Raw genomic sequence first — 22,665 nt, 5'->3', positions numbered from 1 at the left:
TCTGTAATGTGTTCCAGGAAGAGCGAGCAGCATACTTAAACGCCTTTTTTCCCAGCTCAGTTCTAACCTTTGGAACAGACAGAAGGAAAAGATCCTGTGAACGAAGATTGTAAGTCCCAGTATTATTTACACTGATGTAGGTCAGAAGGTAGGATGGAAGTACACCTAAAATAGCTTTGTATATGAAGATATACCAATGTTGAAATCTCCGCATTGATAGAGAAGGCCATCCAACACGTTCATACAGTTCACAATGGTGAGTGAGGACTTTAAAACCAGTGATGAACCTCAGAGCTCCATGGTATACAGTGTCCAGTGCATGTAAACTTTGAGACGAACCATGCATGTATAAAACATCACCATAGTCAAGTATAGACATAAAAGTGGCAGCAACCAGCCTCTTTCTAGATTCGAACGAAAGGCAGGATTTGATTCAAAAATAAAACCCTAATTGAAGTTTTAATCTTTTTGCTAGCTGCTGAATATGAAAGGTAAAAGAAAGAGATTCATCTATTAAAATACCAAGATATCTGTATTTAGAGACACATTCAATCTTCGTTCCCTGGGAAGTGAGGATTGAAGGCAGATTTGATTTGGATTTCAAATTTGAAAAAAGCATGACTTTTGTTTTTTCAGCATTTAAAACAAGTTTTAAATCATAAAGATTCTGTTGGAGCGATATATATATATATAAGCATTTCCAACATTGATAGCACCTAATCAAAATGAATCAAATTAGAATGAACTCTTTCAGATTCAGATTTCCCAACACAGAAAAAAATAACATTTTAAAATCTATTAACACAGAAACAGTTGTTATTTTATACCATAACAATATTTCACAATATTAATGGTGTTTTTATTGTATTTTTGATCAAATAAATGCAGACTTGGTGAGCATAAGATGCGTCTTACCAACCTCAAATGTTTGAATGGTAGTGTATGTGCATGCATGCATCCCTGATGCATATGTCTTTAGTAACATGCTGTGTGATTGATCATCTGTAGTAGGAGTGTTTTAGTCCAGTACCTTATAGAAGACATCAGGGACGTATTGCTCTGTGCTGGACTCTTTGGCATAGCCCAGTTCAGGCACATCTTTGCAGGGCAGTAGACATTCATCCCTCACCAGAGCCATGCACTGATTGGACACTTGATACCCTTCAAAGTGCACCTGGTTATCGGGACCACCTGTCAACGCATAAAAAAAGCTAGTCAAATCCATGCTCTATTTTTCATGACACTATTTTCTTTTAGCACTAAACCTGTTAAGTTTTTCCGGGTACCAATAAAATATTCCGTGCAAAAAATGTCATGGACTGAGACTGATTTATCGGCCTTGAACTAAATACCACACAGGCTTTTGACACAACCACATGCCTTAATTTATCACCACACTGGATAACCGAACAGCAGCAGTAAATCTTGCGCAAAGGAGGAAGCTGCATACCTGTTGCCACCACTGTGACAAACTTGGATCCAAAATGGCCATCCGGGGAAAGCCGACACGCGTTGGCATGTTGGTTCTGGAAGTGTCCAGCTGTGATGCACTCCTCTGCACTCAGGAAGTATGAATCCTAAACAGGTGACATAAATCCACTTGGTTAATAATGATCTCAGAACTCACCGTGTAGTTAGTTAAATGCTCATCTTCTTTTCCCAATTCACCTTGTTTCTGGTGTAGCGGACTGTGCCTATCCTAGTGTCCTCTGACAGAAGATCTGTGAAAATCCACCCCACCTGAAAAAATAGCCAATATTACTAATTAAAAACAGCTTTTTTTGGAAGCTGTTCCACATGCTTAGGCAGTAACAAGGGTCATAACTGATCAGGTCACTTCTATCATGCACCAGACAGTAATTTTGAAAGTATCAGTTTTGCAGCAATCTCCTCAACTGCTTCTGCCTTGGGATCTTCAATCAACTCCAAGCTGTTCTGGGTTCCAATCTGAGTCAAAGCACACAGGTGGAAAGGAAAAGAACACAAATCAGCAAAACAATACTTGACTTTTTTGAATAAAACAGTTCTATACTTGCATGATGCGCAAGAATCTACAGCAATGCAATTTATACAACTTTATTCATCGTTAGGGGGCAATTTGGATTAAATGGCAGACATGGTCAGTGAACTGTAACATTGTATTCCAGATCAAATTTTATCATTGGTTTGAATTAAATTCATTGATATGAACAATTGGAATTAAAGTATTCAATGATTTGAATTATATATTATTATTTTATTAAATTATTTTAATATATTGCCACTCCTAGTTTCCTTAAAGTTGGAAAGAGAGTACTGTCGTCATTTAAGCAGAAACAACAGAAATATCTTCTGACAAGGGGCCTTGAAACAAAAAAGTTTGAAAACTGCTGCCCTAAATGTTAGTCTTTCATTGCCCTCTTGTGTTTATCTGGTATCATTGCTTAAAGAATAAAAGCTTAGAGAATCAATCACTCAAAGTTATGAAAACTTACTTAATGCTATTGTTTTATTTGAAGTAAAAAAAAATGCTGGGCCCCTGATTGTGTGTCAGAGCTGAGTCTCTCACCTGAGGAGGCTCATAAATGGCGGCAACCTCTGCTCGAATGCCGAGAGGGATGTCTTTGTGCTCGGTGTAGCGTCCATACAGGTACCCCATCCGCTGATTACCCGTCTTCCTCCAGAAGTCGAGGAAACGGTCCGCAATGGTGTGATTCTCAAACATGATGTTGTCCACATGTCGATATTTCTACAGTTTCATCAGATCAAAACAGATAGAAATATGACACTGCCCCTCAGGGAGCGCTCATTTACTTGCCGAGCACGAAACAAAGAAGCAGCGGGTTCATTTTTAAAGCAAGAAATTGATTAGTGAACAGTTTGTCTGTATGTAATGTAAGAGTTAGATGAAAGTAAAGATGTTTATGATGCAGACTAGACTTGTGCCGGTATTCGGTAATGCGATATATCACGGTAATGAATATGCACAATATTGTTATCGTGGGCACTTCTAAATACCGTGAATAATTATATATTACAAATTATTCAGAATTTTGAATGCATTTTAAGAATACGTTTCCCATCAACTGGTCAAAATGCACAACACTGCTGTATGCTGCGTGAAAGACCATGCGCACTCTGATGTAAATAAGCGCGAACTTTAATCTGTGTAAAACTTTTAACTTTATACATTTTTCTGTATTGCTTTATTGCATTTAAATGTTCAGTTATTTTTGTTATAAGAAAAAAGTTATTAAATCTGTTATACTGTATTATGACAGCACTTAAAAAAAAACAACTAAATTTCAATATCGTGATAATACCGTATACCGTGATAAAAGCATTAGCAATTAATCGCAACATGAAAATTTGATACCGGCATATCCCTAATGCAGACTGAGAGGAGTTGTGTACCTGTCTGTTGAGAGTGATGGCGCTGGGTTGGCACTTGGTACAGATGCCCTCTGGCCAGGGCGGATGCCCCTCACAGCCAGATTTAATCTTACAGCTGATATTCTCAAGCGCCACAAACTTCCCCCTGAGAGACAAGAAAACTTTATTAAATCACTCTATTCCCACAACCTTATTTAAGTGAGAGTAGAGAGCTCTCAAAAGCACTAACTTGTCTGCTCCGCCGGTGAGTTTCCGGATGTAGGCGTGAAAGGACATGTGCTTGACCGGTGGGTCGAGGTGGTTCAGATAGTCTTCATCAAAAGGCTATTGAAACAGAAAATGAAAGATGAGATGGCAACTTTTGTGCCATGCAGCAATTATATTTTACAAAATAACCAAATACATTTTCATGACCTTTTAGGATTTTAATTATTTTCCATAACTCTCCCAGGTCTAGATATCACACTTTTAAAGCAAGTTTTTCATAGTTTTTCTAATGCGATGGCGCCGCAGACGGCAGCCTCAGTGTTTGGCTCTCCAGTGTTTGTACTGTTTTTGTTAGTTTTTCCTGTTTTTTGCTTCTCAAACACGATCAGTTTTACCAGGGATGAGCTGCTGAACATTCGGCAGAACACACCACACAATCTTATACCGGATTTCGTTTATTCGTTTTTTGTGGTTTATATTTATGCATGTGTATTTTATTCACATCTCATTTTTATTATCTGTGTGTTATTGTTGTCTCCGTGTACTGGAAGCTTGTGACACTATAACAAATTCCTTGTATGTGCAAACATACTTGGCAATAAAGCTCTTTCTGATTCTGATTCTGATTTTAAAAATCCCTCACATATCCAAGTTTTCTGTGACTGTATAAATAAAAATGATAGTTGTTGAGGCAACAACATTTTAAAAAGTATATGTTTCCAACTTGGTTTTTAGCTGTATTAGCTTATTTTAAATCATTTTAAGTCTTGAGAGTTTACTGAGGTGCCTTGGTTGAGAGCCACTGGGTTAGACCCATCAGTATTCTTGTGTTCCAAGGGGAGGATCACAAGTTCTTACCTCTAAAGGTACGCAGTGCACACATTTCCCCATGAGACCGTGCCGGCACCTGAAAAACAATGACAAAGATTGCTTTATAAACATATAAAAATATGTCTACAATACTCTGTAGTTCTCATATTGCAATGAATTATTCAGTAGGTTGCATTATGCAGTACCTCCAAACTATGGCATGAAAATAACTTCAAGGCTTTGGGAATATATGCTATAAAAACTGTTTCCAATGCAGTGTGGGAAGTGAGGCAGACTTACAGCTGGGGGTCTCGGTTTCTGTAGATCTTTCCCTCTTGTTTGGACAGATACTGGTCAATCTCGTCCTCTTGGATCTGTAGTGCAGAGTGTGAACGGGATAAGGAAGATGATGATGAAGAGGATGGAGGGAAGGAAGGGTAGGAAGAAGAATTGTGAGGCTGAGCTGTGTCCATGTTCTCACTGGAGGGTCCAGCTGAGGATGGGAAAAGAAAGAGCATGTCGCCATGCCTAAAAGACAGAGGAAAAACAACTCAGTTATGTTTATGCATGTAAACACACAACGTGCACAACTGAGTAAAGCCAATCGGTCACAACGGCACACTTACTTGACTTTCAGCAAACTGAGGGTCTTGTTCTGTGACAGGATCTCTCCAGTCTTGTTCCGGTTCAGGTAAATAGAGAAACCATTTGAACTGAAGCCAAACTCTTTGGCAACCTGGCAAGAATGTAGCAAAGGATGTCAGAAACAAGAAGCTGACAAGTCTTTCATTTTGTTCCTGGAAATGATGGATCTAACATTACTGCTGCAATTGGACATTCCTTGTCCATTTCTCTTATCCCTGTTTTGGAGCATCCACTAATAAGCTGATAAAATGTAGACATGTTAAATAATACAGACATTCAAAATGTGTAAAGACTGTTTGTCTTTCAGAGATTGCTCAAACTCTAATGAAGTTATGAGAGTACGGTGCATGAGAGAAAGAGGAAAAGAAAGTATTTGAGATGATGGTGCAAGAAAAAAAAAAAGATTATACACTCCTCATTTTCAAACACTTTATACATATGCAATGGAAAATCTATTAACCAATTATTAAGCTACTGAATCTAGTGGAAAGTCTACTAGTAGAATGTACACAGGAAAACAATGCATCTTTCAAAGATGTGATGCCACTGACATAGCAAATCCAGTCTTTAAATTCTTCATCTAAAAGCACCTACACTACACTCACTTATAACTCATTTCATAGGACACCTGTCCAAAGTGAACTCATTCGTAGCTCGACAGGCTGTTCCGAATTTAAACTAGATATAATTCACTATGAGGTGGTTCTGGTAACAAGATAGCCTAATTGAGAACAGTACTCTAAAAAAGTGCAGTCTCAGAAACAAATTGATCCATCATGTCCAAATGACTGTCCATTAGGCAACCGAAAACCCAGCAGAAGACCGATATCTTTACTAATCCAATCAGCAAAAGCTTTTACTGGTCACTCAGGGCACTGTGTCCTAAATTTAACTTTTAACTGTAACATACTACCCTGTTAATAACGTTCAACATGGAGGCCTTTTTAAAAATACAGTGTGCATTTCTTTTAATCCATGCACCAGAATACAAGATGAACAAGCACACATTTTTCAAAGCTAGAGTTCTCTTTCCTGCCATTTAATCCCAAAATCAAACTGTGAGACGGTCTCAATTGATCGCCGACTCACTCTCCACCCTCCTGCTGAGAGACATGAATCTTTAATGGGCCCTGCAGTGTCTACATCAGGCAAACACAAACCCTCTGGCCGTCTCAAAAGAGCCTTCAGCACCTTAAACTACCAACATCCTCTAAGACTTCTATTATACTACAATTTACCCTGCCAAATGGCATAATGGTCAAAGATTGACATTAAGGTAACTACTGAATTATTTTGAATATTGATTACCTACTACTACTTTTCTACTAAACATACAACTAAGTCAGACCTAGAAATATAATTTTATGAAATATAGCCATTTTTAGATACCAAATAAAAAAATAGAAATAAACTATAAAGGCCCTACATTTTATATTAGAGGCATTTTGGTCACTTTCAATGGGATTTTGGCCACAAGCCCTGGTTCATTCCTGAATTTGCTGCAAGCACACCGCCCATCAAGCTTTGCACCACAGCAGAAATGTGTGTCACTGCAGCGTATGGACATAGGTCTCCTTTTTCAGAGCCGCCTCATTAATAAATCAACATTCAGCAGGAACAGGAGTCTGTGCCGCCACTTTATAAGAACTCACAGGATTTGATGCTGTGCTTTTGTTGTAGTGTTATTCTCAGCTTCTTCACAGACAGGCTATGAATGTAACCACTGCATAAGTGCAGAGGCATGACAATGGATACTATCTGGGGTGAATAGTAACACCTCTGTCATAACTATAGAGAAAGGAGAAAATTAATTTGACAGTATATTTAATACTTATTCTATGAGTTTGCTACATGATTTTTTTTCTTCTTGCACTAAACTATTTTTAATCCACAGCTTCAAAGGCTGTTTGATAAATGTTATATTCCATTTTTGGAGGAAATATATTATATGCTACTGTTTAAAAATTTGGAGTTGGTAAGACTTTTTTGATGTTTTTGAAAGCAGTTTCTTATGCTCACCAAGTCTCACCAGGGGCTGGTTGCATAAACTGTTTAGAATATATTTTTTTTCTTCAAGACCGGTCATAACTTTTTAAATTCGGTTACAAAAAAGATAGATTGGTTTAATTTGCATATGAAAAATAAGTCTGATTACCCCTTGTCTATTGCTAGTTGGTGAAACTAGTTCTTAAGACACAGTCTTACATAGTGACTACGTTTATGCAACTGGCCCCAAATTGGGAAAAACAGTAATATTGAGAAATATAATTATAATTAAAAATATTTGTTTTGCATTTTAATATATTTTAAAATGCAATTTATTCATGTGATAGCAAAGCCATGACACTTTAGAAATCACTCTAATACGCTGAATTGGCAATCAAGAAATATTTATTATTATTATCAATTGTTGAAAACAATTGTGCTGGTTAATAATTTTGTGGAAACGTTGCTTAATGCTTTTTCAAGATTCTTTGATGTATAGAAAGTTAAAAATAACTAAACTTACTTGAAATATAATTTTTTTTAACATTATAAAAGTCTTTACTGTCACTTTTTTAAAAATTAAATGCTTCCTTGCTAATATATACAGTAGTCAACATTTGAAGTGGATCAAAACCTTTCATCCAAGTTGTCCTAAAACCAAAATGTGTTCTTGTCTTAGGACAACTTTGATGAACTTTTTTGATCCACTTCAAATGTTGACTACTGTATATAGCATATACACAACACACACATATATACATAATGTGTGTGTGCCCTACTGTCATTAAAAGGTTTTAAATAAGATAATTGTACAATATATGAGAAAGAAAATAATATCACAGAGTGAGGTTCCTTATACCTTCTTGAGGAAACCTGCAGCTGTCTCACGTTTTGTTGAGGTGATTTTTTTCATTCCCTCTGGAGACTGGACACGGATGATCTGTCAATGAATAAACATAAGGGAAGGGAAAGTAAGTTTATGGTTACTACAACAGGTATGTTTGTTGTTCAATCATATGCTTGTTTCTCACACAGATCTAGCACAGAATTACTCATACAGAGAAGTTACAAGTTGAAACAAGATGAGAGCTCAACTACAAATCATCAAAACAAGCCAGTATGAATAAGAGAAAACAGGTGGTTGGAGAGCAGACCATTGACATTTGACGTTCAATAAACTGTCGCAGAGGGTATGCATGCCACACGAATCCATGTCCAAACAACTCACTGAATGACATAATATTATATTAACACAGAGCTACTCTCATGCTCTCACTGCTTTTTCTTAATACAAAAACCAAAGCAAAACATCATGTGTCATTCAAAGCACTTTAATAAGATACTCAATGCCATTTCACTTCCAACATATACAACTATAAGAAGCACGGAAGCTAAACAATCATATTACCTTCGATCTTAACACCTCAGCTATTTATTAAGATGAAATTCAGCATCTAGACTTTAATAAGTAGTTGACATGAAGACGAGATGCGTCAATGCATCAACCTGTGCCAAGTAAAGTCAACCACAGCAGAAATAATAAACCTCAGCTGCAAATTATAAGGTAAATAAGTCAGATGTGTTGTAAACACACACATAAATGTTTTTTTTTTTTGTATTCAATGCGTTTCTAGACGATTCTGGTTGAGTCTGATCATTAGCATTATGCTAACAATTCTGCTGCCTCATCACTGGATGACAGACTTCACTCAAACTACCGATATACACACGCAGACTGACACTTACTATGTTTTCCGCCATGTTGATGGGATGAACCGTCCCTCTTGATGTCGCTGAAATGAAAGTTGACGTATTTTAATATCGCTGTTTATATATTCTGCTCGGACCTATGCAGCGATGCCAAACTCATAGAGCCGGTGCTACATCTATATGAGTCCGGGCTATGACGGGATCCTGCTTAACGTCACCGGATAGAAACAAAGAGTTAAATGTTGTGTTCCTGTAAATGTCCGTTTATTTTTAGAGATTGTATGTATTGTTTTATTTTATTCTATAAATAAGAAACTACTTACAGCAACACATTTTTTTTAAAATTATATACATGGTTTTTGTTGCTGTGGAATTTTCCATCTAGAGATTATGCAGATGTATTGTATCAATATATTTTCTTCTGTGACATCTTATTTACACCGTAGGCTAATTTAACCTGTTTTTCATTGTTGTTTTTGTTGTTGTTGCTGTTTCTTCATTTGCATGCTTATTGGTGGTGGAACTGACTAGTTAGAAATTATCCTGAGGCTTTAGGAAAACATCTATAATATACCTTGCTTATATAATGTATATTTTGAACAGCCACACTGTATTACACTGCATTCAACACCAAGTACAAGTAGAAATCAAAACTACTCTCTGAACAAATAAAATATTTCAGCACTGACTTTAACTATATTTTATACAAGTTTATATTTTATTCACCAGGTGGTTGATTCTTTAAATATTAGCTAATGCATTACATTTGAAAAAAAAAATTATAATAATCCTTGGCTTGTAGCCTTATATTCGAACATTTTATATTACCATTAAAAACAATGTTTTTTTTTCCTTTCCCAGCTTATTGACTGTAATAATATCATATAGCAGGGCTGTACAGTGCGACATATATGTCGCACGTGCTACGAAAAACCTGGTCTGTGCGATGAATAAATTTACCACTGTAGCACGCGTGCGATAGAGTTTTGCATGTTCATAACACAGCCGCTTAATAGTGTGAAGTGATTTCGTTGTGCTTGTTTGTGTGTGTTAGATTGATTATAGGCTACTTGGTAGTTAGGGGTGTGCGATATGACGATTTTTGCATGTCTCCACGATCTGCTACAGCGCACATTCTATCAGCTGCAGTTCTGGTGCCTCCCTCCGTCTCAATATAATGTACAACGCCACATGCATTCACATCAGTGTTAGCTCAGCGGTAGAGTTACTCTCACGGGACACTGCACTTATGCGCAATCACAAAACTACATTATTTCCATCTGCTTTTTTGTGCTCTGTATGGAACATCAGTGCCTGTTTAAGTGATGAACTCCATTACTTGTGTTTGTTTTCAGACATGATAACAGACGTTTTATACTTGTGCTACAACTTTTTGGCCTGTGCTACAAAACTTTCAACCTCTGTAGCACCAGTGCTATGTGAAAAAAAAGTTAACGTACAGCCCTGTATAGGCATAAAAAACAGGCAAATAATTTTTTCTCTTTTTTTCAAGCTTTATTTTGATCTCATCCCGTAGAGAGAAATCTTCACTTTAGTCACTGATGTTGTCAACCCTCAAACATGCTCTCAAAATGGATACATGTTCAGCCTGAAACCCCATATCTGCAAAATACAGGCCTAAACAACACAGAAGAACTTCACTCAAGACTTAAGGATTCAGAAGGACACACAGTCCTAACACATATAAAGGATCTGTGCAAAAATTAACATATGTTCATGCTTGTGCAAACCACATCTTTTCATAGAATTTACTTTGGATGTATTATTTGGATACATGAGGATCTGACTCTGCAGGAAATCGGCTTTTCTTACTAAATGAAAAATCTAGAATGTGACTAAACTAATGGATGAACAAATGAATGAATGAACATAAACAAAATAGTGAAAGATAGAGCATGCAACAAACATAAACATAGGGAAATAAACACATACTTGACACAATACCAATTAAGTGAAAGAAACTCATAAATCTATGAAAGATACAGGACATTTAAATGAATAGATTAAATTATAATGAATAATATTTTACAATGAAATATACAAATGGAAAGTAATGAATACATTAGATAGAAATGATACTAAAGTGGGGCACAATGATAACAAGGAGTGTGATGATGAGGATGACAGACGATGGCGATGAAAAGAAAAAAAAAAAACACTATACAAAATGATCACGGATGAAAGAAACACAAGACATGACAGCCCAAAACTGTTCCATAACAGTCACCTGAGAGACTTACTGAAACCGAAAATTATAGCCAAAAATGAAATTGTGCCTGTATGTGTGCTAACATATAAATGCATTGAATGAAGGGGTTGCAAAGCACAAAGCAAACATGATACACGGTTCCTGAGGGTATCCTTACACAGAATACACACACACACACACAAAAAAGTACAAGGGACTGAAAAGGTCGAAGCATTAAAATCAGCAATTATTACCTTGATGGGGAAATAATGGGATGAAATAAAGTTTTGGGAATCTAATGTCGGCCAGCAGAGTGTTTCATCTCTACAGGATTTCGATCTTTTCTTATGAACTCGGCGAAGGTGGACAGAGGAGGCACCGAAGCACGTGAAATGAGAAGCCATTCATTTCACGGGCACGTGTCTTGCTTTAACTCACTCTGAGGCTGTCTTGCTTGCGTATGTTTTGTGTTCCAGAAGAAAACAGGGAGGGAGAGTAGAAAAAGAAGAAGAGAGCAAAGAAAAGAGCAGCAGTTTTTCTAGGCAAACAGAATATGATCTGACGGGATCGTATAGACTTTTCTGTTCTATAGTTTGAGCAGAACGTGTTCTTGGACTGCAAGAAAGAAAAGAAACCGGTGGGATAGATAGTAAGACAGATTTTCTTTTTGTTGATGTTGATTTTTCGTAGTTTTTCCATTTTTATAAATGTTGCGGTTTTTGGTGTTTATTCTGTTATAAAAGTTGGAACGGTCCACATGGAGACGATGGCCAGGATGGAGGCAGGTGGTTTGGGGAACATGACAGGAAAGGGTCTAAATTGCCCAGAGGATGATGGGAAGGTGACAGGCTCAGATGATACCATACTGAGCCAGCTCGTGAAGCTCCAGATGGTTGAAGGCCTCCCAGGGGCAGATGACAGTGATGTCTGTAGGTAGAAACACAGGAACATGAGTTCATCTATCAATCAAAGGGTTAACTTAAGCAGCTTGAAGGCCAGCTAGCATTCACGTCTGTTTAATCACAGTGATGTCCTAATGTCATATGGGATGTTTGATGATGCACTGAATGATCAGACTAATCATTTCAGACGAGGACAGCTTAGAATAAATGGTAGGTGATATTGTCATGAAGGCAAAACACGTGAGGAGAAATGCAGATTAAACTTACCAGTGCCTAAACCTTCCATGCCAGGGATGTCGTCTCCGAAACTATTAAAAATAAAATAAAATAAAAATAGATGTTAAATTCAATTAGATGCCTATTTTAAAATACATGATATTTTTTGAAGTCATGTTGCAGAATTATTGAATATGCACAGATTTAATTATTCTTAGTGTAATAAAGCATGACTGAAGTGTGGAATATCACAAAGCCTTTACAATAATGATTTTACTGTCTAACTTACCCTTGGATACCCTTCTTTGGTGGCTTGCTCTTGAACTGGCGAGTCTGCCTCTGCTTGAACTTGGGTGGTCCTTTGCGTGGTGTGGCAGGACCACCGGTGACACGGGTGGCGGATTTGATCTCTGGTTTGGGCGGCTCAAGATTCATGGCTGCTGGTCACCGTTGGTCGCTTTTCTTCGTATTCGCTCCCCGTGATGTAGTGCTAATGTAAATACACCAGAAAGACTGGAGTGAGTTTATAGTTCACACCCAATGCCATTTTGATTTTTCTATAAAATTGATTTTAGCTTCATTCTGGAAAGAAAATGTACTGTGGAGGACTTTATGACACATAAAAACACACAGATTTTTAAATGACACATTAGGCCAGGAAGGTTACAGTAATTGCAAGGTCAAACCGACAGCTAATGAATATCTATGGCAGCCACCCCAGACTGAGAAAACTATACCCATAATCCTCTTACTGAGGAGTTATACACAAATCCAAATACATATTCCACTGTAATTGAATGTCTAACATGGCCCGTGCTCCCAGAAATGAGCTCGGGGAAAGTGTGATGGGTAGGGTGACCCATTTTGTGTAATCCAGAGCTTGGATTAATAAATGTCCCCCATCCCAATGGTGGCAATCTGCATTTGGGTTAATCTTATTAGAGCAGGGATAACACCAAACATGCTGAGCAAACAGAAAAGATAAGAGTCAAAATATGACCTTCGGGTATATTCCTCAAAGATTAATGGGAATAGACAATGGCAATGATGCCTGTTGCACAATTGTTCTTTCTATCTTTTTCTTTCTTTCTTTCTTTCTTTCTTTCTTTCTTGAAACTGAGGTAACAATAATGAATTCTGTTAACATCATATTCACAACATTATATTTATATTAAAAAAAGACAATGGTTTGCATATTTTCATATGTTTTAAACAACAAACATGCATAAATGTTAAAGATGAATCTTCAGTGGATAATTTGTGTGTGTGTGTGTGTGTGTGTGTCTGTATACACACACACACACACAAATATATATATATATATATAAACAATACTACTACAGTACAAATTTAATTAAACACAATATTTAACAATATATTAAGCACATTTTTCAGTGAATATGGCCTATCCAGTTAAACAGTGTTAATAAAAATAATCCATTTATGATTAATTTAAATTGTTCAATTGAAAGTGTTTAAATTTTACTTTACAGATATATTGTATAAATATAATTATACAACTTCCTAGATTATTCTGTTTGGCCAATTATGGCATTCTGTGGTTATGCAAAATGATCAATAAACTGTACAAATGACTTATCCCAGGCAACCTTGTATGTCTGTTATACAAATCTATGGTCCATTTTATCTCACATAATATTTGAACTCTAATCAATATTTCATACTATTCAATAAGTACCCATATAATAAGTAGCATGGTGTACAGTCAAATCCTCTTCAAGACCCATAATACCTTAGAGCATTATGACCTTTTGGCACATTGTATATTTTCAGCCACATTGTTACAGCATATTACAAAACAACTCATTCCTTATGGATATTTAAATATTTTAAGGTTGCACTCACAGGTTTGTTGATTGACAGGCTGTTGACTGGGTGCAGCTGCACCGTTTCTTATGTATGTCTCTCCTGTGGAGGGGTGGATGTCAACGCTCGGCTTTCTTTGGGAGCGGTGCAGGGGTTACAGGTCTTTATACTCTCTGACCCCCTCAGAAGATTAGGAGAGGGACGCCTCCCGCCCCTGATCCCCTCAACAGCAGATGAACACAATATGAATGTATGCGTTTAATATGTATTTGTGTAACACCATGTGCTTTTAGCATCTTATATATTAACTTTATATCCTATACAGTTTTAATATCATAAAACAACATACAGGCCTATCCATAATAAACTACATATACAGTGGCCTCAAACAGTATTTGGACAAAATTTAAAATATCATTGCATTTGATGATGCCACTTTATGTACAGTAATTTAGGCCTGGTTTTGTTTATAAAGTGTGTAACAGAAATATTTTTTTTGCAAAGCTGGCTTAAAAATGTATATTTTATTTTAGATGTCTTCTTTATATAATATGATATAATAATACACACAGACACACACACACACACACACAGACACAGACACACACATATAATTCTGTTTATTCATATTAAATAATAAAATATTAATATTGTATATAGATAAACAGAATTAAAATCGTTGTTCAGTAACAATGATCAAATACTCATTTCATATTGCCTACTGCATAATATGAATTATGTAAAAATATGAATGATGTTTCTGAACTCATTCTGTGCAAATGTAGTGTTTGTAGAATTTACTTGATGTTAGAGGACAATAACTATGAAAAAAATCAACAAGAATTGTTCCAGAAGGTTTCTAGAATAGGCTAATTCTGTTTGAGATGGGATTTGCTGATCGAATAACACCGGATAATATAATGGAAATATCCAGAAGTGGATGATAAACAGTGTTTAGCAGATAACGTTCTTCTAGAGCTTCTTTGTTCTGCAACTTTCTATCATTGTTACGCAACAGGCCCACATCCGTGGGGGTCCGTTACATTGTCCAGTGGAGTTCATTAGCAACTCATCCCACAGTGTTTAGCAGAACCACTCCAGCCAAGAATCCCTGTTTCTTTTGAAAAATTGACCCTTATGACTGGTTTTGTGGTCCAGGGTCACACATGCTTTATTTTGAGACTGCCCTCAGAACAGCACAAAAACAATTACTGCAAAGACACTAGATTAAAGTTGGAGGTTTAATTAGTTGATTACATGGTCTAGATCTGCAGTCAGGGTTACTTAGCCTCTTTAAGGCATCTGGCCATCTGTATTGCTCTTCTATAATGAGAGTCTTTGTTATTGACAAGCTGTTGTCAGTTAAATAATAAGAAATCTGTGATTAGGATTAACTATAGCTCAAAAAGTCATTTGTTCTACATTACTATGGCTGATTAAATGTAGTTCATTTTCATCTGCAGAACATAACATTTTGCAAAACATCTCTCTAGATGTCTTCTGTACTTATAATTAGAAAATGTGTATATAATATCTTTGTAGCAGGAAAAATTAAATGTGTTGATGTGTTAAAAAAGGGATTTATGGGTCACTGGGTGCTCATACTTGTGTTTGGGTCAGAATTTGGCCCCACAACCTCAGTACAAGGTCAAACGTGCCCCTTGTTCTGTCTGTGGTTAATGAGATATGAAGACTGCATGAAGAGGCACAACAGAGGAATCGATCAGTTACAAAGCCAGTAGGTTACAGGGATTCACGTGCTCTAACAATTGATAACTAGCTTGTGAGAGTACTGTGATGACCCAGCTCAAACAATAAACACGTGATGTGACCAAACTCTTATCCCTGCTAGTTATCTGAACCATTCAACCAATCACATAACTGACACTTTGATTTGATGTTAAATTTTTGTATTAGTTTTTAACATAAACTTTGGAAATATGGAATTTAAAACCCTTAATTATATATATATGTTTATATATATGAAGAGTTCAGATGCAAAAGCCTCTAAGTGCCATTTGAAATTTTCTTTTAAAATGAGCATTTTTCTCAGGCTCCTATGTGTATATTCAGTAATTTCACTTTAATGAAATAAAGTGAAATTTTATATTTACATACATGTGTGTGTATATATATATATATATATATATACACACACACACACACACACACACACACACATTTTTGCGTACACACACACACACACATCATATAATATAATAGCTAAAATAAATATTTAAAAAATCAAATATGAATAAAATAGATATTTCTGGTATTATAAATGTACATAATTACAGTAGTTTTATTTGTTTTTAACACACGAAAATCTAGAATTTAACATCTTAAAAATAACAAATACTAGTATACAATATAATATGCACATTTGTATAAATTGATAATTCATCTCTCTCTCTCTCTCTCTATATATATACATATATATTAAATACAAACACACACACACACACACACGCACACACACATATATAAAACAAATATATATCATTAAGAAAATTATTGTATAAATACTATATTATAAATAAATAATGTATAGTATTATTAGTATTTGTTAGAGTACTATTAGTTTTTAACATACACTTTGAAAATCTGATACTCAAAACATTCAAAATCTTAAAAATAAGAAATACTAGTATATACGTATAATATAATATAAATTGATGTATGGTTTGTTAGGATAGGACAATATTTGAAAATCTAGAATCTGAGGGTGCAAAAAAATCTAAATATTGAGAAAATTGCCTTTAAAGTTGTCCAAATTAAGTTCTTAGCAATGCATATTACTAATCAAAAATTAAGTTTTGATACATTTACGGTAGGAAATTTACAAAATATATTCATGGAACTTGATCTTTACTTAATATCCTAATGATTTTTGGCATAAAAGAAAAATCAATAATTTTGACCCATACAATGTATTGTTAGCTATTGCTACAAATACACCCGTGCAAATTAATACTGGTTTTGTGCTCCAGGGTCACATATAATACACACACACTTCATTAGAATTGTTTTATGTTTGTGTCATCAATTCTCAATTCTCTTTAAAGTCAAAGAAGAAAACATTTCAAACTTCACTGTCATTAATGACCTCCATGAATCAGAGTCACACTGTCTTCTGTACGTCTTGTCCTCAGAATATCTAACCACTACTCACGTCATTCATCACAAATCCTTCAAGCAGCTGGATCACAGCCCTGCTCTCAGTCCTCGGCCCGGCACACGGCATCAAGCCCTCAAATGCTGACTCACAGATACTCAGATCAGGACGGCTGTCGTCAAAGAAACCACTCATACAAGTGCCGGCCAATGCCATGATCAATCTATGCTGCTAGGCAACCCTGATGCCACAAGAGCTGATCAGAGAGGGAAACATTCTGACCCTGTGTCATTATAATCAGCATTTGGGTACAGTTATTGGTTAGAAAAACTTAGATGTGAATCTATGAATAAAAATGGACTCATAAGTTTAATAAGTCATCATAAAGGCTTTTTTTTTCAGTTCAGTCCTTCTCCTTGGAAGCATATTGACACAAAAAAACATGCACTACTGACCAAGTCAAAATAGCAACTGAAATAATTTTGCTTACATACCTTGGTTTTAAAGATTGTACCATCCTGCCTAGTGTTTGTTCACAGAAAGCCTCCAGGTCCTGTAAGATCTTTGATTAGGTTGCAAGCACTGTGTGTTTGAGTTCTTCATGATGTTGCGATCCTAAAAGTTACAAGCAGTCAATGATGCTCAAGGAGGAAACACATTATAAAAACAATAGTATTTAAACATTTGTATGTAAACTTCTACAGGACAATTTTATAATTTCACATTTAATTTGTGGAATACATGCTAAAATATTCTACATGTAACATGATTTTTAAAGAAATAAATACTTTTATTGACCAAGGACGCATTCAATTGATGACTGTAAAAACACTTACCGGCGATTTCTGTTTTAGATAAATGCTGTTCTTTTGATACTTCTATTAATCAAGAATCCTGAAATAAAAAGTATCACGGTTACTTCAAACATATTAAGCTGCATAACTGTGTTAATAACAATAAATGTGAAGCTGAACACCAAACCTTATTAAAATGATTTATGAATAATCAAGTGACACTGAAGACTGGAGTAACATTTACATTTATTAATTGCAAAAACAAATAATATAAAAATAAATTACATATAAAACATTGTAATGTTTCACAATATTACTGTTTTTTGGTGTGTGTGTGTGTGTGTGTGTGTGTGTGTATATATAAATATTAAAAAATAAAAATAAATAAATTCATCAAATAAATGCATCCTTGGTGAGCACAAGTAGTCATTGTAATGTTTCACAATATTACTGTTTTTTGGTGTGTGTGTGTGTGTGTGTATATATATATATATTTAAAACTTAAAATAAATAAATGCATCAAATAAATGCATCCTTGGTGAGCACAAGTAGTCTTTCACATAGTTGTATAATTTTTTTGTCCCAAAAAATTTAATTAAATAAACAAAAAATATTAAAACATTTAAAAAAATATTAGAACATTTCCAAAAAAATATTGCAAACCAATTCTTTTTTTTTTCTCTGAAATAACTTAATAGTTACACAGATCACAATCACATTAAATAAGTGATAAATAAAAAATTGTACACTCTCTCTTAATATACAAAATGATAAAACTTATCTATAAATACATAACATCAACAACATTTAATATTGTTTTCAAAATATTAAAGAAAAACATGTTATCTTGGGTGTAGTCTGCAGGCCAGCGTAATCAGTTCTGTAGGCTAGTAATATTGAACATTACAATTCACAATTTTTCTATGTATATTTTCATTATAATAAACTGTACTGTATTCTGTGAAGAGTACTTAAAGAAAAAAAATCTCATCAAATTGTTTTCAATACTACACTATAAAGACATTACAACAAAAAAAAAAACTCAGAAATAAAACATCGGCATGCATTACGATAATAAGGATTTTGGAGGGAAGATTTATAGTCTTTGTTCAATATACATAAATATTTTTCCTTTTGATTTAGGGGTGAAATATGACCAGGATGTGTTTTTGACAGACTCACCCATTAAAAATGTGCAAATACTTGCTGCTATGAAACACTATGAATCTGCTCTCAGTAAAATTCAAGTAGTCCAAGTTCACTATAATCAAGATTTCTTCTTCAGTAACTTGATCTCCATTTTAAGATAAGTCTTCAGGTTGTCATCGAGAACGTTCTCCTCAATGGCAATATATATATATATTGCATATGTTTGCAAAAATATATCCATTTATATATGATTTATTAATATATTTAAAATTCCAGATTTCCAAAGTGCATGTTAATATATATATATATTTAAGATATTTATCTTACTTTAATATTTTTTTGTGATTTTTTAATTAAAATTCAAGAGACAGTTACCATATTTTAAGAATGTCCCTTTGTCAGTGTCAATCAATCAATAACTAAACACAAGATCTTCAAGCACGTTTTGTATTTTTTATATCAAATTATAGCTGATATATATGAATTTTCAAACCCACCCTTTGCAAACATGACACAACATTGAGTGAAGGCATCGCAGAAGTAGGTGACAGCTCAAACAGTCTCTTCAGGAACCGCCAAGTTTTCCATATAAATTAGAATGTATTCTGTCTTCAAAATAAATTAAATTACAAACATTATTTTTAAAATCACACAGCAGATAACGTTTCAACTTGAAGCGTCCATATTGGAATCATGTGTGACCTCTGTTATGCGTGACGGCTAGGGCGAATGCAGTTAGCCAATCAGACCGAAGGATGAAAATACTTTGAGCCAATTAGAAGTTGAGAGAGCGCTTAGGAGGCGGGGTTTGTAGAGAACGCAAACAGACTGCACTAAAAATTATATCCAGTAGATGTCAGTAATGGACCATAATCCTACATTTGCCATGGAAAATCGGTGATGGCGCCATTGCCACACACAGAGATGTCTAGAAGTTCAGATAAGATTCAAAATAACAAGAAATGCACTAATACAGCTGCTGCTACTACTACTACTACTACTACTACTAATAATAATAATTCATATCCAATAATACAAAATAATAATGACTATTAATTATAACACAATTCATAAATTCTATTTATTTTTTTTATTGTAAAATGCATATATTTGCGATGTAAATTGTATGCTAGGCCTATTTGTGGACTAATGCGAAACAAGCAACATTGTGACCTGCTGTTTTTGGTCAATATTCCTAATTCTACCTTTTTATTTCATTATGCTGTTTTAATCAACTTCTGCTGGTCAGTTGTCCCTACATTATTATTAATATCAAATTATAGACACTAACCCCTGGTTTAATATAGGCCTAAGCATAGTCCCAGACTAAAATGCATGTCTGGGCTGTTTCAACTGAAAGAAACTTGCACTTGAGTGATCTTAAAATATGTCAGATTCATTGTTTTGCCTCAAGATGCACACCAGTAATGTTTTTTTTATCTAAGGCATATTTATAAAATCTACTTAAATGTCCTAATTGAACTATGGCCTAATCCTGGCTTAACCTAAGCCCTGTCTGTGAAACCAGGCCTAAATTACCTAGTTTATCAACTTTTATGGTCAGCCAGATTGTGAATTATCAGTGATGCATGTAATTATCCAGTCATTCCCACTGGACTGTGTGTTTTAGAGGCACGTCCATAGAAACAGAACACACAGTACCCCTGAGGCCTACATAAATTCTGCATGTATGGAAACTATTCATTTTCAGCATACACATGCTGTTTAAACCTTCTAGTTCATAATACAGTAAAACAATGTTGGTTTAGGATATTTGCATCTTTCAGATAACCGATACTGATGACTCAGAATCAAGTGTTCCCATGAATAAAACCTGTTTTACTCTTTGGAGAAAACTAGGCTTGGCTTTCCTGTGATTAAGTCTTGAAAAACAAGGCATGCCATTCAAATGATTAGCTGAGAATATTTTTACTTAAAAGGGAGGAATTTTCCCATTCGCAGAGCAAGTTTATTCATGTTTTGTTAGCTGTGAACACAATGTGATATCAAAAGTAATAATTAAACAGGCAACTGGCCTGACAAGTTAAACTTAAAAATTGTGCAATGATATAACGTCATATAAACACACACACACACACACACACACCTGTCCTCAGTGATACTGTTATCATTGGGACAGTCATGTAAACTGGGGTCTGAAAAATCATAGGTGGGTCTGAAACACAACATTATCAGAGCAGAGAATTTTTTAGTGATTGCATGAACAGGAGTGTCCATGCTGGACGATCTTATTATAGTTAGGCTGCAGTGAATGGGTGCCGTTAGAATCAGAGTTTACAGTTTTTCTCAATTGCTTAAACACAAAAACTGGTTTCTGTAGCACAAAAACCGATACCCTTATGTCATTCCCAAACACACACATGCATTTCCCATAACTGTAAACACTATTCACCTATTTCCACACATGCTTCAATATTCAAAACTCATTCTGTAAAAACTTTCACAAAAGTGGCCAAATAAATCATTCATTGCACTAAGTTCATTCAGCAAACACATACTCTCAATATAATTAACTCAAGTCATCAGAAGCTAAACTCAAAGAGCACACCTTTCTCCAGGTGCAAACACTAAGACTCAAAATTGTTAACACACCAATCAGAATTAAAGGGTCATTAAATAGGACCTGGAGCAATGTCCATGTGCTTTGGAACAATGGATCCTAACAATGCTGATGTTGCTAGACAACAGCATGGAAGATGAAGATGAGTAGTCTCTGATGAAATCCGTGCCACCCTAGTTCATCATGTGTTCATACATGGGAGGACTATGAAAGAAGCTGGACAGTTTGTCCAACTGAACCTAAGCCGTTACACGGTTGCATCCATTGTCTGTACTTTCAGGAGGGAAAACGGGTAACTTGCTTTGTTACTGTGATATATGTAATGCTGTAGTGCATATAGATTGAATCCATGCTTTGTTTTCTGTGTAGTTTTTGCCACAGTCATCATGGATGACCGTTATTTAGTAGCGGTCCTTTCATTTTTTGCAGAACTGAGAGGCGGCCATCTATAGGAGGGAGAAGACTTCTTGCAGCTGAGCAGGAAACTGCCCTGGTGAATATGGTAATTGCCAATAATGCCATCCGTTTGAGGGAAATTCAAACCCAAATAGTTGAAGACCAGGTAGTCTTCCAAGGAACTGACAGCATCAGCACTTCCACTATTGACCGGATCATTCAGAGGAACCAAATGAGGACAAAGCAACTGTACCGTGTGCCTTATGAAAGGCATTTAAACAGAGTTAAGGAGCAACGATTCCAATATGTGCAGGTGACTGATATACAGTACAGAATTTTTACAGTGTGTAGAACATGGCCTGTCTCTCCTGCACATCAATACAGTACTGTATTTGAAGTACAGTACTGTAATTTAATTTTTTTCTTTGAGCTGGATGCCATAGCTGACCCACATGAGTACATCTTCATTGAGGCAGGGTTCAACCTGACAAAAAGGTGCAAAAGAGGGCGCAACATCCTTGGTCACCGTGCGGTCACAAGTTCCTGGCCAGAGGGGGGGCAACATCACCATATGCGCAGCCATCAGCAATCGTGGGGTCCTCCACCGCCATGCCAAACTGGGTCCATACAACACGGCACAACCCCTTCAATTTCTAGATCAGCTGCACAATAACATTCTTCAACAGGAAGGGGAGCCAGGGCAACCAGAGCAGGTCCAATATGTTGTCATTTGGGATAACGTGAGT

General features: G+C 35.6%; 2 protein-coding genes across 2 annotated transcripts in view; both read right to left on the bottom strand.

The window, feature by feature from the left end:
• Positions 1–8,937, bottom strand: part of LOC107755457 (nuclear protein localization protein 4 homolog) — a 12,732-nt gene extending 3,795 nt beyond the window's left edge. Inside the window, exons 1-12 of the mRNA XM_016572239.1 lie at positions 8,767–8,937; positions 7,880–7,960; positions 5,016–5,125; positions 4,690–4,917; positions 4,438–4,486; positions 3,602–3,696; positions 3,394–3,517; positions 2,549–2,728; positions 1,849–1,947; positions 1,669–1,740; positions 1,451–1,577; positions 1,031–1,191 (exon numbers count right to left, since the gene is read on the bottom strand). Coding sequence (XP_016427725.1) covers positions 1,031–1,191; positions 1,451–1,577; positions 1,669–1,740; positions 1,849–1,947; positions 2,549–2,728; positions 3,394–3,517; positions 3,602–3,696; positions 4,438–4,486; positions 4,690–4,917; positions 5,016–5,125; positions 7,880–7,960; positions 8,767–8,781 — 1,341 coding nt within the window. The 5' untranslated portion in view covers positions 8,782–8,937. The remainder of the gene's footprint in view (positions 1–1,030; positions 1,192–1,450; positions 1,578–1,668; positions 1,741–1,848; positions 1,948–2,548; positions 2,729–3,393; positions 3,518–3,601; positions 3,697–4,437; positions 4,487–4,689; positions 4,918–5,015; positions 5,126–7,879; positions 7,961–8,766) is intronic.
• A 1,295-nt stretch (positions 8,938–10,232) lies between these two features.
• pde6gb (phosphodiesterase 6G, cGMP-specific, rod, gamma, paralog b) lies at positions 10,233–14,042 on the bottom strand. Its single transcript, XM_016572238.1, has 4 exons — positions 13,924–14,042; positions 12,347–12,547; positions 12,109–12,149; positions 10,233–11,866 (listed from the first exon to the last, which is right to left on the bottom strand). Exons 2-4 carry the CDS (start codon positions 12,490–12,492, stop codon positions 11,790–11,792), a joined length of 264 nt encoding a protein of 87 aa, XP_016427724.1. The 5' UTR covers positions 12,493–12,547; positions 13,924–14,042; the 3' UTR covers positions 10,233–11,789.
• Positions 14,043–22,665: the final 8,623 nt, after the last annotated feature.

The sequence above is a fragment of the Sinocyclocheilus rhinocerous genome, unplaced genomic scaffold (genome assembly GCF_001515625.1).
Source record: "Sinocyclocheilus rhinocerous isolate Xijiao unplaced genomic scaffold, SAMN03320098_v1.1 scaffold140, whole genome shotgun sequence".
NCBI lineage: Eukaryota > Metazoa > Chordata > Actinopteri > Cypriniformes > Cyprinidae > Sinocyclocheilus > Sinocyclocheilus rhinocerous.
This window is presented reverse-complemented; position numbering and strand designations above follow the sequence as displayed.

Excerpts from the sequence above, each read along its gene's own strand:
- pde6gb (XM_016572238.1), bottom strand. The coding sequence starts at position 12,492 with ATGAATCTTGAGCCGCCCAAACCAGAGATCAAATCCGCCACCCGTGTC. Across the intron at positions 12,150-12,346 it reads CCAAAGAAGGGTATCCAAGG|TTTCGGAGACGACATCCCTG; the intron begins GTAAGTTAGACA and ends TATTTTTAATAG. Across the intron at positions 11,867-12,108 it reads CATGGAAGGTTTAGGCACTG|ACATCACTGTCATCTGCCCC; the intron begins GTAAGTTTAATC and ends TTCTACCTACAG.